The 16,504-nt window shown below is 36.5% G+C and overlaps 1 protein-coding gene and 2 non-coding genes across 9 annotated transcripts; 2 read left to right on the top strand and 1 right to left on the bottom strand.

Moving 5' to 3' along the window:
- Positions 1-793: 793 nt before the first annotated feature.
- On the top strand, positions 794-11,103 carry LOC129723522 (mitogen-activated protein kinase p38b-like). 7 transcript variants are annotated; one of them, XM_055677795.1, is made up of 9 exons: positions 794-1,107; positions 1,165-1,240; positions 1,366-1,629; positions 5,380-5,713; positions 5,983-6,217; positions 8,818-8,897; positions 10,278-10,432; positions 10,492-10,589; positions 10,650-11,103. In XM_055677795.1, the coding sequence occupies exons 3-9, from the start codon at positions 1,526-1,528 to the stop codon at positions 10,718-10,720; spliced, it is 1,077 nt and encodes a 358-aa protein (XP_055533770.1). In that variant the 5' UTR covers positions 794-1,107; positions 1,165-1,240; positions 1,366-1,525; the 3' UTR covers positions 10,721-11,103. The 7 variants fall into 7 exon arrangements, with proteins under 7 accessions (XP_055533770.1, XP_055533768.1, XP_055533769.1 ...); XM_055677793.1 differs by lacking the exon at positions 1,165-1,240 and having other exon boundaries at positions 794-936; XM_055677794.1 differs by lacking the exon at positions 1,165-1,240.
- Trnaf-gaa (transfer RNA phenylalanine (anticodon GAA)) lies at positions 9,674-9,746 on the bottom strand. Its single transcript has one exon. It is a non-coding gene; the product is annotated as a tRNA-Phe (tRNA).
- Positions 11,104-15,731: 4,628 nt separating the features above from the next.
- Positions 15,732-15,804, top strand: Trnav-cac (transfer RNA valine (anticodon CAC)). The gene has a single exon. It is a non-coding gene; the product is annotated as a tRNA-Val (tRNA).
- The last annotated feature ends 700 nt before the right edge of the window (positions 15,805-16,504 follow it).

The following is a 16,504-nucleotide window of genomic DNA, read 5'->3' as shown; positions in this document are numbered from 1 at the left end:
AGCAAAGTTGTAGGTAATAAGATTGCGGTTTTGAAAAAAATGTACACACTGTAATTTTTTTTTCTGCGCCAAATTTTCCAAATTGTCACAAAATATTATCAAAACTAATGGCAATAGCGAGGGAAACCAGAACATGGTGCTAATTTAGAGAACTGCAATCATTTTATTTAAACAAACCGTATGTGACTCCAGTAAGACCCTTGCGGTAAGAATGTGATGGCAGAATATCAAAACGTGCTTACAATTATTCATATATTTATTTCTTGTCCTATTTTTCAACAAACCAAAAGAAAATAAATTTATACAAAGCCACAAAGAGATTCGAGATGGTTTTTAAGGAGTTATAGTACTTTTTCTACAAAACCTGATTTTTGGAGTGAACCGTTCCCATCGTTCACGGGTTTGTAAAAGCCTTGAACTAGTGAGTTTTTTAAGGTTGTATCAATTAAGTAAACCTGTTGGACTTCTCAAAAAAATAGTTTCGGGAAAACAGCCATAGCTCAACCAGAAGTCAAATTTTCTATAAAAAAAGTTTTTAACTGTACTACAAAAAAATTAAAACTTTAAATCGCAACACATCTGGAATTTCTTCAAAACCTCCATAATCGGATCTGGCCAGACTCATGTACCAATGAGACCTTGAACAAAATTAGACATCCCTATTTTGCGAGAAATAAAAAAGATTCATTTTTACTGCGGCAAGGTACTGTCACCGCGTGACAGAACTGACTTTCAACCCAGGCGTTATGTTGCCGCTGTCACTCAGACAGTCGCTCGATCCGTTCACGTTCAGTTTCACCCTAGCACCCGTATCGGTCGGTTTAGTCTATCGCTCACTGATGACGCCCGTAAGAAGGAGCACCAGCAGCTGATAGAGAAGCAAAGAGGAAGTTTCTCACATTTTGTTCTATCATCCGGTCTCAGCTTCTCCTACTCGTACGTACCTACGTTTTATAATCCGGCAGTGCAACGTAGAATTATTACTGTAATGTGTCTACACCACTAATGTGACGTGTCTTCGGATGTCAACTGTACAGACTATGAAGAAAAATTGTTCCTTTAATCGGGTGGTTAAACTCATGCACAGATAATTGTTCCTCTATACAGGTACACCGAGTGCGAAAGATTTTGAACCTGGCTTGTTTATTGCTAATCTATTTGTAGCGTGAAAGAAGGTGCCTGCGTAACATCTAGCCGTGAATGCTTCACTCACAAATTTCACACGTCGAATACTAGTGATGTGAGTTTGGTATTTGTCTGAGACTGTAAAGAAGATAACAGTGCAGTGTGACTTCATTGTGGAAAAAAATATTCAACGAAAAGTGTTCAGCATGCTTTAATTGTGTCTCTTATCTCGTATTTCAGTAGATATCAGCAAAAGCCAATGTGAAACCCGCGGTAAGACGGACGCCGATCACTCGAGTTTGCAATCCGTCTGTACTAGTGATACAAAACTTACTGGTAAAAGTGTGAAAATAAAAAATAAATAAAAGCGTTGTTTGAAGTGAACGCAGGTGAGAACATCATGCCAAAGTTTTACAAGGTCGAGATCAATAAAACGGAATGGGAAGTGCCAGAGAAATACCAGATGCTTACCCCGGTAGGCAGCGGAGCATACGGGCAAGTTTGGTAGGTCACTTTTATATCCTAGCTGTTATATGCAGTTGAGATTTGGATAAACAAATAAGTATAATAATGTAGCATGAACAAATGACGTCATACTATGTACAGTAGACCGCAGCATTCTGTCGCGTGTTTGACGGGAGATCGAAAAGATTTAAATTATTCCACAGAACCGGTTCCTCCTACCTATTCAGCGCATAAACCAATCCGGCGTTACATGTTTGACGGTTTATTGTGACGTTTGGAAGAATGTTAGATCTGCAGCAAAATGATTCAAATTAAATTATGCGCTTAGTCTATTCAAATAAAATGTTAATCCTCTCTTATGCATCAATTGATCTCAAGTATCATTCCTACTTTCAAAAATATGTTTTTGTTGTCGACAAAGATTTTTTTCTTTCCATTTCGAATAAACACATGTGATATAAAGCAGAAATTACTGCGAATGAGACGCCCTACCAACTACACTCTGGCATTGACATTGAACTTAAATGTACAGACAGGGGTATTTGCCACATTTTCACAGTAGAATCATAAAATGCTCTGCTCACGTATGCAATGAAATTGACACTTGGTTTCAAATTCGAAAGCACCACACCTTCGACGTTCGGTGTTATTTTTGTTATCTTGGTCAGTTTGCTCCACTCAAAGCAATGATTGCGGTTATTTGCATTATTATGACGCTCGGATCGAACGATAGCGTTTTTTTTTTGTTTTTTCAAATAGATTATTCTGATTTCTTTACTACAAATTGTTTTTTCTCCTATACGATGTGTCGAGTAAACCGATATGTGCTACTGAAAAAACACGACACTTTCCCCTAGAAGCGCGATAAGGGCATACAGAGCGCACCTAACTCTCTGAACGATCGGTTATTGCAGATAAGCTTTCACTGCGTATTAAGTAGGTAAGTGCGTTAATAAAAGCTGGACAGGAATAACTTTTGATGCACAAAGAAACCGAAGTATTCATATAAAAATTGGTTGCATTGTTGAATTACACTTCTTTACATTCACTTGCATTTCTCAAGAGACCGAGACCAAGATCAACTTGGACTTTTCAATTTTAATTAATTACTTGAAATAATTTCTGAAGTTGTTGTTTGGTTAAATGAGCAGTTGTGGGCACTGTGAACAATAAACGTTGCTCTGAAAGCACCATTGTCTGCAATGGAATGTGTCAATTTGGTTAAAAACCAAAATGCATGGCAGTAAAGCGCAAAAACCATACATAACATAAAAAATTTCAAAGTCGATACGATTGACTTATTTCCTTAAAGTGGGACTGTATATGAGCCACAAATGGCCGACTTCAAATTTGCAAAGGCACAACTTGGAAATAGTTAATGCGTCACCTGTAAAAACACTTAAGTTTGCTGATGCTGATGTTGAAATGGTGAATTTTATATCAATCATATAGCCATGCTATCCGTAGCCCAACATCAAGCTTGCTTTTCTATTTTCTGATTTTGAGATACCTATATCAAATCATAGCCGTATGGAAAAGTTGAAACACCATTTTACCGTTATGTATTCGGCAATTTAAACACCAAAAAGCTATAAAACTTGCCCAGAAGCTTGAAAAAGTTTATAATTTGAATTCGAATGTAATGAGTCCAATTGAAAATGAAGTATCACAAAAGTATGATCAGAGCACCACTCAATAATTTTTTTTGTGAAGAGGTACTAGAAGCAAACTTGAATGAAGAAGAATCTATTATCAAGAACTTCAAAAACATGAAAGCACCAGGAGATGATGTTTTCATCAAAAGACTTCCCGAAAACTCTTTGAGTTTCTTGGTAAGAATTTTTAACAGATGCTTCGACCTAGCATACTATTTCACAAAATGGAAGAATGTCAAAGTCGCTCCAGTTTTGAAACCTGAAAAGAATTCAGCTATAGCATCAAGTTATCGACCAATAAGTTGACTTTCATTTAGAGACAAACCTTTCGAGAGAATATTCTTAAGACCTGGAACCTAACAATAAGAAATCTATTTTAGCAAATGAGTAGTTTGGGTTTCGCCATGGATGTTCGACTACTCATCAAACTAAACTAATAAATCGGTAGGTTATTCCACTGACACTGCTCTACTAAACATAGAAAAGGCATTCGGCAGTGTTTTGCATAAAGGTTTGATAGCTAAAATGTCAAATTTCAGTTTCCAACTTTACATCACGATAATGATACAAGGTTAATGAACTGAAACGCACACGTTAAAGCTGGTTTATTTATTATATAAAAATGCATTGCTGTTCGTTAGTGCACCACATATTTCAGAAACGGATTAACGGATTTGCATAACTTTTGTTTGTTTTGTTCGTTTTAAGCTGCATCGAGTTTACACGTAAAAAGTTAAGACAATGTACATAAACAGAAAAAGATGAGAAAAAGCTAGATAGAAAAAGATAGACTTGTGACTTTTGTGTTGTTACGCTTAATTTTTTCTTGCTTTCTATAAGCTCCTGTTGAACAGTCTCACCGAGTGCTTTAAAAGCTGAACTCGGTGAATGGGAAAAAGCGTTATTCAAAGCAAATTGGGATGTCAAGCCTGGTGATGCATAAACTTCATGAGGAGTACATTGCCTAACTCGGTGAACTGCATTGTAGCAAGGACATCAACTGGTCATTTGAACCGGCTCGTATGCACTTAGAGTAAGTTGAAGCATATCACAATACAACAAATAATGGTTGTAAAATGTTGAAAAGTAAACGGCAAGACCAATTTTCAAATGTTATATTTAACTTATAAAAAGAAGGCTTTTAACAAATGACCCTATTATTGTCATAGGGGGTACATTTTCAGCATTTAAAAAACACAGAATGAATTTGTTTTGCTGAATCAAGTTAATTGAAGAAATCATTGTGGGACAGAAATTCGGAAACGTTCATCCATTTTTTTTTAATAAAACCTTTAGATTCATTATAGAAATATTTCTCATGTATCCTAGCTCATAATGTACTAACTAAATATATCATGCTTGAAGCTCTGCAGACACTTTGTTGTTGAAGAAAGATTTGTTGTGGATTCACTACCATGTTGGTTGTTCGATATTGATTCCTCATGCATATATTGAGCTGAATTTATGTCAAATATAGGATGATTTAATAGTTCAACATATTGAGTTATTGAGTTGAATTTTGAAGTAGAGCTGGGTTTTGAATTTTATTTTGTTCCTTTCAGAATAGAATATGCAATGTGTTAGGTAAATGAAATTGTTTGAAAGATTCGTTATTATATTGGCGCAGTGGCTCCCACATAGCATTTACGTATAGTTAGTTCTTTCACTACTCCCCAACAGCATCAATGGACGATCGACTTTTTTGTATTATTCAATCACATTTAATTTAATTATCACCCTAATCAAGAGCCCTTGCATTGTGTGCATTAATCGCATCTGATGTAATTCGAATTTCTGGTTTGAAGCTCGACGTACTTCGGTTCAAAAAACAACATCCTCAATGATCTTGATTAGAGCATTTGAACACTGAACTGAACGAACTAAGTAAAGTGTGCTGCCAAATTAAGCATGATAAGTGTCACGATGATGGATTGGTCAACCGTGGCTTACAGCGAGTAGAACTTTTCAAGCCACAACCATAGCCATCGTTGAGACAGAATAATTACAACAGCAAACATATTAATTAAACATGTCTACGCGCCCTAGCACCGGTAGCCGCGGGCTAGCAGTGTAAATCGCCTTTCCATTAGAACCATAATTAACTACGACTTGATTTTTTTTGCACTTTTTGCAGCTCCGCCACTGATACCCAACATAACGCTAAGGTGGCCATCAAGAAACTGGCGCGCCCATTCCAGTCGGCAGTTCATGCTAAGCGAACCTATCGCGAACTCCGTATGTTGAAGCACATGAACCACGAGAACATAATTGGCTTACTGGATGTTTTTCATCCCGGCGGGAATACGCTGGATTCGTTCCAGCAAGTCTACCTGGTCACCCACTTGATGGGGGCGGATCTTAACAACATCATTCGAACGCAGCGCCTATCCGATGATCATGTACAGTTTCTGGTTTACCAGATTTTACGTGGCCTTAAATATATTCACAGTGCTGGTATTATACACAGGGTGAGTAAACGATTGGTTATTAATTCAATCGCAGTTGTTGAATGTTTCTTCTAATATTATCGATTTTTAATCGTCACTGAATACTTGCGTGTTTCATCTTAACTGCGGGGAAAATTACCCGTTATTACCGAGGTCTCGCCACTTTATGTCACAGTACGCCGGGTTTTACTTGGGGAACGGAAACAAACATGCGAAGCGAAAAAAGTTAACGGGTCGATAAAATTGAAACAGTCCGTCTGATGGGGTTTGTTTTTATTCGTGCTTTGCAGGATTTGAAGCCGTCCAACATAGCAGTGAACGAGGATTGCGAGCTGAAAATTCTAGACTTTGGGCTCGCACGACCAACAGAAAACGAGATGACCGGTTATGTCGCCACCCGATGGTACCGGGCGCCGGAGATTATGCTGAACTGGATGCACTACAACCAGACGGTCGATATCTGGTCCGTGGGCTGCATAATGGCGGAGCTCTTGACCGGCCGAACGCTTTTCCCTGGCACAGACCGTATCCTTTTGCAATCGCAGCTTCAAGCGCAATCGGTTTCATGTCCCCTCAAGCGGCCATTAATTGTCCATTTCTATGTACACTATTAGGTTGCATGTTTGTTATTTTTTGTACTACACGTTGATAGACTGTTTCGAACAATGCATTTAGTTTGTTTAACATTTTCGTGTGCATTCTTCGTTCAAATTCGAAGCTAGCATAGCATGTTACTGCTTTACTCAATAGTTTGTTACCACTAACAGCACTCAATATATAACCTCAAAATGTACTGTACATCACGAATCTTAAATAGGTTTATTTTTTGAGCAGTTCTAACACGTGCGCTCTGTTATTAAACCAACATCATAAACTTTATTATCATACTGTGCAACTTGATACACATCGTACTTGTCTCCTCGCTGGATCCAGTATCTTTTTATAGCAATGTAAGAATAAGTAAAAAAAATATTTAGTGCTAGCTTCGCTATCTAATTTGCAAATTACACACTCAAAAGAACTTTCAAATCATTAGACCTGCAAGGAACCTATCTACAATCACTTTTGGTTCAAACTTTTAGATCTGTCTCTCTCAATGTTGCCACGGAGGCTCACTAGAAATTACACCATATAAACACACCTCACGGGCGTTAGTACACATGTACTACTAAGTTTTATGTATGAGTTTATTACGTTATTAATTGGTACAAGCCATTTGTGAAGAAAAAAAACAAGTGTTTTTCACAACAGCAATTTACACAACTAGTGATTGGCAATTATTGTATATTTTCCGCTATAGAATTCACAATGATGTTTGTTCAAAATTAGTGAGTTGAAATTTTCATTTTTCTCCAAATGATGAATGACATTGAGAATCATTCAAACAGTTATTGGTATTGGTATTTAACGTATTTCAATCCTTTTTTGTGATATTTCAAGTTAAGTTTTATCATATTTGAATGGTCGAAAAATACGGAGCAAAACCACGTTAAACGATTTGCCAATACGCAAAAATTCATTCGATCATTTTTTATTTGAATAAAACTTTGCACGACGTTTTTGACTGAACTGAATATTTTCTGCGAATGGACCAGTTTTCCAGACCCAAGAATAATTTTTTAAAAGCGCGTAAGCATTTTGGCATAGATTTTATTCAAACATTATAGCTAAGAAACCTATGGATGTACAGAAAAACTTCACTGTCAAACAAGTTTGAATATAGGGTTCTTTGCTGTCGGTGTGAAAAATGAAACAACTGATTTTAATTGGAAGCGAAAGTTAACAGCGTCACTATCGCCTGACGATTTTCTATTGTATGTCCCTTTGATCTCATTCGTAATGATGAGTGGGCTGGATATGTTCTATGCAGAATATCATGTGTTACAGCTGTTTTAGTGAGGTAATATCGTAGATAATGAAAAACAAATCGGTCGAATCGAACATGTTTTGGTAATTTTAATATAATTCTTGTTTAAGACAACATACATCTCTGATTTTGACACATTTCATGTAAAAAGCATGATTTTTCGAATGGAATAAAAAAATTTAAGGTAGGTGGGTGGGCACCTACTCAAAAATAAATTTTAATGAAAGAAATCAATATGGTGGCCAAATTCAATATAGCAACCATCCACTTCGATATTCGCAAAATAGGGCCATATCTTTTCCCTTTGTAATGATATGTTAGTTTGAGTAACTTTATAGAGAAATTCAAGAGCTAGAGCAATGTTGGTAAACCAAGTTTTGATGAAAAACGAAGGCCCCAAAAAAGTATTGATTTCTAGTCAACGAGGGGTTTATCAATTTGATCAACCAAATGCAGTTTCTTCACTTATTCAACATAAGCTTCCAAAAAATATAGCTTGAATCATTTTCAATACCATCATGTAAATGATGGGCCGGTCTTAGCGGGAGTCGCTCCTACGCTAATCGCTATTAAAATGATTTCAACAAACTTGATAGCCCGTCCTAGGTAACGTTAAATTGATTGGCGTATATAAATGAGTTGAAATTAGCATCTTTTTATAACTCAGCCGTAGCTCTGTTTAGTGAATCCATCTTTGGAGGACAAAAAATAATCCTAATTTATAAACAGTTTGAAGTAATTTGGTTGCGCGTGTTTGGTAATGTCATATTGATTGCCGCATCAACAGAATTATTATTAACAATTCCTATAACGAACGAAAATTGATTTTATCCCATTCTCGGTTTGATAAGTACCGAGTAAATTAGAGTTAAAATACTCTCATTTAGCCAAAGCTTAATAAATATAACTTGTATTATTGAAGATAAATTTGTTTACTAATACGAAAAAACTAGTGCAAACATAGACCAGCAATCATTTTGACATCCAAAGATTCCATTTTTCGTGTGTACTCACGATACCCACTAACCCGAAAAATCACCATCTGCTTTGCCATTAACCGGTCCCAATGTGTAAACAAAAACTAAACGCCAGTCCCGGCTGATTTAGTTACGCCACAACTCGGGCCAAATTCACCGTTTCAAATCGCCTACATATAGCTACACCCAGATTTTGCACACTATTTGCACTACGACACGTGATTTTCTTACAATTCACCAACTCGAATCCTTTCGCCGGATAACTTGTAATCCACATACAGACATTCATCAATTAAACCTTATAATGGAGATATTGGGAACACCGAACGAAGAATTCATGGCGAAAATATCATCGGAAAGTGTGAGTAATGTATATTGTATTCTTTTTTTCTTTTTTAAGTTCACCTGTATTAATAGACCGCTCGCTCAGCAACACTGCACAGGCGTTTTTCTGCGCTCCTCGCCACCATTCTTAGAATGAATTTAAATTTAATCAAGCCACTAACAAGCAATGGTGCACATTTTTGTTCAGATTGAAGCTAATATAGATGTAGCAATACACATTTCTGCTATAATTGTTTACCTCCGCTGTTTGCACTAAACGTGTTCTTCTGTATTACTGTATATGCTCGGATACCTGCACTGCACGCTTCTCAATAAGGCTGCATTCATGTACATTCAGCATTCTTTTCTCTGTGGGTATGTTACTATTTGAATGTTTTTTTTATCTCTTTCGAAGCACCACTACTAACCTCGGCGTGTTTCTTTTTGTAACCGGTGCCGGCCGGTCCGCGAAAGTCGCCGAGAGTGTGTCATAATTAAGACATTATTGTAGTTCTTTTCTATCACCTTCAAATTCCTATTTGTTACTGCATCCGTTTAGTTTGCTCCTACTGATTGAACTGGTTGAAAAATGTCCCTCGGCAATTTATGCTGCAGAGTTTTTAACATGGTCAAACCATATTTCAGGTTTTGTTTGAAAAGGAGTCTTTACTGAACTACTTCAACAGCTTTTGAGAAATTAATTACTTCTCATATTTTTCGCTATTACACAAAACACGGCCGCGTAGATATTGACTTCAAAGTACCTATAATATTTTATCAGTTTTTCTAAAAAAAAAAAAAGAGATGACAGTTTGCCGAAACCCGGGATTGAACCGGGGACATTTAGATCTTCAGTCTAACGCTCTCCCAACTGAGCTATTTCGGCTGATAGATACCGGTTCTCAATGTACATAGAGCTTGAACGACCGAATCACGCAACAAAAATTTGTCATGCAACATTTTTATGTCAATCAAAGAAACATGTTTTATGTAGCCATAGTTCTACCCACATGAAACTCTAAGGAAAATGCAGAAACATATGAATGGTTGTTTGCTTTCTATTTTCAATCTATCGTAATAGTGGATGTTAGCCTTTTCTTTTGAGTATATCAACATAAAAAACGTAACAGTTACCCTTAACTCAAATGATGATCTTGCTCATCGCGCAATTTCCCATTGTATCATTAACGCACTGATTGATCGTATTTAGATATTGATCACCTCACACGCATCATGTTCTTTTGCGGCACACCTGACGAGGAGTTAATGCAAAAGATTACTAGCGATGAGGTATGTGTTAGCTTTTGTAGCGCTACAATCTGAAATCTAATCAATAAAATAATATCAGTCCCCAAAATAAAAATAAACCGTTTCGATGACCGGAAATATGCACTCTATTCTCCCATCTATTTTACAGGCTAGACACTACATCCGATCACTTGCGAAGACAGAGAAGCGTAACTTTAGTGATGTGTTCCGAGGGGCAAATCCTTTGGCAATAGATTTGCTGGAAAAAATGCTGGAGCTGGATGCCGACAAGCGAGTAACCGCAGAACAGGCCCTAGCTCATCCGTAAGTGTTACTATTTTATGCAAAAAACACGAATAATAACTATAACTCTAACTTTTCAGTTATCTGGAGAAGTACGCCGATCCTACAGATGAGCCCAGTTCCACCCTGTACGATCAAAGCTTCGAGGATATGGACCTACCGGTGGAAAAATGGAAGGGTATTCCTATTTTAATAAACGTTTCCACAGCTACTCAAATCGGCCTCTCCGTTATTCCAGAACTTGTTTTCCAGGAGGTGATCAATTTCGTACCCCAGCAGCACGCGCACATCGGAACTGAGACACAATAATTTTATGTGGCAGTTACAACTCTACAAAGTAGACATAGCCATCTTGGAAGCATGTGTAGCTTTTAAGCGAACCTACCATCGAAACTAAACCTGCAGCGTAAAAAAGGCACCCCCGAAGATATCCTTCAAGATAAAGAGTATTGAGTAAATTGCATCCTTAACTATATAAAACAAAAACAAGTATCTTGTCGAAACAGTGCAGTGAAGATACGGAGGAATTTCTACTCGCATGGAAAATACCTTTTTTTTATTTATGTTGTAAGTTGGGATAATTGCTGTAATCGCCACGAGGCGACTTTTGTGAATTATAAAATACAGAAGGGCGAATTTTGGTTGTTTAGTGTAATGTTTCACTTTAAAATATATACATATTACATACAACAGTAGCGAGTCTTATTTTTTTTGTTGAAAGTCCTTCTCATGTTAGCTAGATTGGAATTCAAACAAAAACGTGTTAAATATGAAAATAATTTTGTATTTGAAATGTATGCTTGTTCTACGGCTACATTTAGGAAAATATATTTTGTAATCATGCTACAGTTAAGTTGATAAAATCGCTCAAATAGTCGCTAATCAGTCACTAATGGAGTTTTCAGAGCTTTTCGAGACAAATCGTAGCGTAGTTTTCTCCCTGGAACGAGTTATACTACCACCTAATGACTATTTGTTTACGGTGTTTAATGGTAACAATCATTTGCTAACTGTTATGATTAGTGTATAAATTATTTTTGAAAGAATTTTACCACGAATTGAAATTTTAAATGTTATGCGATTATTAGTCGATTGTAGATTGGAGTACAAAAAAAGAAACGTTTTAGCCGGCGGAAGTGATTTTGAACTTCGTACATCAAATCACGTGTCATTTGTATGCATTACTGCCTTGTGATAACTACTGACAAATTGATATGAGATTTTCTTTCCTGCATATTGCATAGCTAGTATGCTGATACAGAGATTACGCCGCTGATACAGATATTACGCACCGATTATCTCTTCCTTCGATTTTATTACGCCTTTCACCCGATTGATCAAATAACATTTCATTCAGAATAAACTAATTTTCTATTTAGATTCAATACTTAGTAATTTTGCACAACTCTGTATAGAATAACATCATTCTGCATATATTTTACATAAAAAAAATCAACAGTGTTTCATTTTGCCGTTTTCGTGTGAATAATTAAATAATAATTCCAATGTTAATTCTAATAATAAGAACCTATGTTCGGAGAAGTTCAAGATATTCAAAAACGCATCCCTTTATATAGAAAAATGGATAATAAATCCACCTAAAAGTTTAATAGAAACTTTCCTTTTTAATTAAATTGAAACAAACGCGTAGTGTCTAAAGCAAAGTTTCAAAGTCTAAATTCAAAACAACAATCTTCGCCGAGAATATCATATTTCTAGAGACAGTGGTAATTCGCGGCCGAAATGTTGTAAATTCGCGGGTGGCAAAATAGAAAATATTCAAAATTAGCGGTAATTTCGAGGCGACTTTTTTCTTCAGAAAATACCTAATAAAATATTTTGATAAAAACAAGGAATAACTATTTTATTTATTTTAATATACGGTAATTCAACCGTACGATTCATCTTTCTTTGCATTACTGACAAAAAATGCAAAATGTGTCAAATTGCTTTCAGTCAGATTTTGGTGTCGGTAAGCATTCAAGATATTCAAGTTACGTTCAGAATAGAAGTTATAAAGTTCAGAAAAACGTCCGCGATCCGAATACCTACAAAAATTAAAATATCAACCTTACTGTCGAGTATTTTTGTGGATGATTGCTTGTATATCATCTTGCAACTGTGATTTTATGGCTGCACACTGACGAATTCTATCATGCCACCATGGTCATGGTCACCAATCGCCAAAATCTTTGCTCGAAGAGGATCTAGCAACCGAACCGCCCGAAGACAATTCACTCCAGGCTGACAAAATCGCGTTTTAAGAGTATTATTTCATTTTATTGGTTACGTGGGAAAAGGCTTCGAAGTGCCCAATAATTTTCAAATTTGTCCGTGTTGCTGGTTTTCATGAGTTTCGCAGGTTTAGAATCGGCATTTTTTCATGATTGGCATAGAACGTTGCGGTTTTTTATTACTTTCGCGGCATTTCGCGGGTTTTTGTAAATTTCTCGGCCGATGCTGGATTTCCCGGAATTCGCGGCTTCCGCGAAATCGCGATTTACCACTGTCCCTACATATTTCTATCCCTTGTACACATCAGATTTTTTTTACGGAAACGAACTAAAAATCAGTTGTAATTTTATCCCCAGATTATTTCGAATTTTTAAACCTTCTACAAAATCATAGCGAATTTTTAAACCTTCTACAAAATTGGCTGGTAATGTATGTTGGATATACTAGAATGTATCTACAATAATAACAAAATCCATCAGTGTGGTTTCAACTATCCTATGGATTTTTTCTGGGGAAAAGTGATCGATTTTTCAGAACCAAGTTTTTTTGGTTACTTTTGAGGCCCCACACAACCCTAAACTTACCGGAAGTCGATTGGTTTTGTCTCCGCTTGGCGCATTGCATTTCAAATTTGTATGAAAATTTATATGGGAAAACCCATTATTTTGCATTTACCTTTCTAGATAGCTTAATGATGCTATTAAAGTATAGTATTTTAGATGCCTAACAGCATTGCAGAAGACACTGAAGAGCTAGGATGTCCCTAAAAAAGCTATAGCTGTTCAAAGTTAAGTATGTCGATTTTAATGCAGAAAATCTTGTTTTCTGCCAACATTACCAATGTACCGGTGTCAGCAGGATTCCCATCAAAAGTAACCTGTCGTAACGAGCTTATACACTCAGCTGGATAAAGCAAACAAATTTAGATCAATATTTTAGGCGTAGGTAGAATTTACACTGGTTTCAGAGGTTACTTCTGATGGAAATCTGACTGACGCCGATACACTGGCAGTGTTGGCAGAAAAAATTATTTGCAACATAAATTTCGACATAATCAATTTTGAACAGCTCTAATATTTTTTGGGACACTCTAGCTCTTTGGTGTCTTCGGCCAAGTTGTTAGGCATCAAAAAACCTACCATTTGAAGTCATGAAACCTATGGTTTGAGCCACTTTGAGCTCTCTAAAAAAGAAAATGCAAAAACGTTGGTTTTTCCATACAAATCTCCATATAAATTTAAAATGCAATGCGCCAAGCGCGACTAAACCAATCGGCTTTCTGCTATCAAGTTTCATTTTTTCCATATAGAGATTCCCCAACCTAGTTAACAGTGACTAGTTTTTCACTTACGGGTAACTCTGATAATATGCTAAAATAATGAAGGTAAGAAAGGTTTCATTGTTATGTATTTTGATAAGTGCTGATGGGATATTTTGTGTAAGAGCTATCCATAAGCCACGTAGACACGTTCAAGATCATTTCTGGTCCCTCTTCCGTTAGATTTTGGTACAAATTTCAAGCATAGATTTTCAATTAACTCCCTTCCTTCCCAATAGTTCATGTTTATCGTTTGTGTTTCCAAAGAAGGTTATCCACATTCTTCGTTAGTGTAGATTTTTCAATAATTTTGATGAATTTGGTCGTCTGTTTTGACGTAGAATTACGTCTTACGGAAACATTCTGGGATAGGGATACAAATATTTTCAAATTCAAAATGATGATTTCAGGTCTCCGGAAAACAGCTAAAAATGACTAATTACCATTCAAAATGGATTTTACGGAAAAAGAATGAAGCCAAGAAACGGGAAATCTATTCCAGACACAATTTTTAAATAACCCGGTTTTTGGAAAACAGAATAAAAAAGGGCTAAAATCAACCCAATATTACTCAACGACAACTGTGTTTCAGCAACCTTTAATACTATTTCTGAATAATTTCAAGCCAATTAGACAACGCTCCTCTCCAGAGTTTCCTTTCATTTATTAACCGTTTTGTATTCGGCAATTTTAACACCCGTTAGTGTGTGCAAAATAAAATGCTTCTAACTTTTTCAATCCTTGACTGATTTTTGATCTTGATCCGTCGATTGAAAAAATTATTTTCATGGATGATTGTTTGTAAAATTTTTAAGACTAGTATGTCAGTGACTGCTTAAAAAGCTGTATTGGTATATTATTCTTTGGATTAGTAATACAAGAATTTTGAGATTTTTTTTTTTAAACTCTAATATTTATTTAGGCCCAACCGCGAAGCATAACGGGGCCGAATATCTTTTGGAGTAGGGAAAAGCCAGCTTGAGTAGAGCCTGTATCCCGACTGCTCCTCCTCAAACAGGCATAAAAACCCTCTCATCTTTTCTCTTTCAAAAATACAATTTAAAAATACATGTCATTTAAGCCTACGACTAACATTAACATCAAAGTTTTTCTCTTTATAACTAAATACTAATCCTTACTACTATTCATTGAGGGTGATGGTTCCTTATCTCTTTGAAATCAAAACTTATATCTAAGTTCGGTGGATCATGTCTCTCAAAAAGAAGCGATGATTCATGTTTCTATAAAAAAGATGAACGAAAGAAAGAAGAAAAAAAACAGAATTAGTGTGAAACTTTTTAAGATTGTTGTGTTGGGAGAAATTAGGAGAGAAAGCATAGAGATAATCAAATTCGATACTTGATATCTATTAAAAAGTCGTAAATGGGTATTACAAGCGCGGGGTTGCGGCTAGCAAGCACATCCCGTACTTGCATTGTAAACGTCACTTTCTGTTTCCGGAGAGAATCTATAAGCTTGGCCCTTGCTCTGTGGTACTTAGGGCATACGAAGACTATGTGGTCAATATCTTCGTACCCTCCACATTCGCACAGATTACTATCGACTCAGTTTATTCGATAGAGGTGGAATTTTGAGATTGTTCGAGTATAAATCATAAGAATTATTTTTCCAGTTTCATTAATAAAATCGGGTGATCACTGTATATGTGGAACAACATAAATGTTTTCCTAACTCGTGCTGGATTATGAACAATTGCGCATTTGCACACTTATGGAAAAACTGATATAAAATCATGCTGGAATCACCGTTTCCGTAGTGTAGTGGTTATCACGTCTGCTTCACACGCAGAAGGTCCCCGGTTCGAACCCGGGCGGAAACATTTGCTTTTTTTTTTTTGGTTACCAAAAGTAAGTAAAAGTATATCTCCTCGGAAGAAAAAGAAAATTAACACATTTTAGAAGTTAGCTAAACAGACGCTGTCCCATCACAGCAAAAATTTAGCGATACAACAGCTATTGAAGAATCAGAATTTACCATGTTGGAGTTTTCAATTGCCCTCGCGTCTTGCAAGAACAAGGCTCCAGGACCGGACAGGATCAAATTTAATTTGATGAAAAACCTGCCGGACTCGGCCAAGCTACGATTTCTTAAACTGTTTAATAAGCTTATCAGGAACAATATGATTCCGGAAGCTTGGAGACAGGTTAAGATTATCGCAATCAAAAAGCCAGATAAACCTGCCGCAGATCACCGCTCGTACAGGCCGATTGCGATGCTCTCATGCATACGCAAATTGCTTGAAAAAATGATCCTGCGTAGACTTGACAACTGGGCAGAAACAACTAACCAACTATCAGAGACCCAGTTCGGCTTCCGTAGGGGCAAGGGCCCTAACGATTGCCTGGCATTGCTAGCCACAGAAGCGGAAATGGCTCTTGGCAGCAAACAACAAATGACCTCGGTTTTCCTGGATATCACAGGCGCATTTGATTCAGTTTCAATCGAAATTCTTTCCGAGAAACTGCATCAGAGAGGATTCTCCCCTATATTAACAAACTTTTTGATCAACCTGCTGTCTG

Source organism: Wyeomyia smithii, chromosome 2 (assembly GCF_029784165.1).
Source record: "Wyeomyia smithii strain HCP4-BCI-WySm-NY-G18 chromosome 2, ASM2978416v1, whole genome shotgun sequence".
Taxonomy (NCBI): domain Eukaryota; kingdom Metazoa; phylum Arthropoda; class Insecta; order Diptera; family Culicidae; genus Wyeomyia; species Wyeomyia smithii.
The sequence above is the reverse complement of the archived record's forward strand: the minus strand, read 5'-3'. Positions and strand labels throughout refer to the sequence as shown.

Coding starts and splice junctions, on each gene's coding strand:
- LOC129723522 (XM_055677793.1), top strand. CDS start 1,526: ATGCCAAAGTTTTACAAGGTCGAGATCAATAAAACGGAATGGGAAGTG. Junction 6,218..8,817: donor GCTTTTCCCTGGCACAGACC/GTATCCTTTTGC, acceptor ATCCACATACAG/ACATTCATCAATTAAACCTT. Junction 8,898..10,277: donor CGAAAATATCATCGGAAAGT/GTGAGTAATGTA, acceptor TCTATTTTACAG/GCTAGACACTACATCCGATC.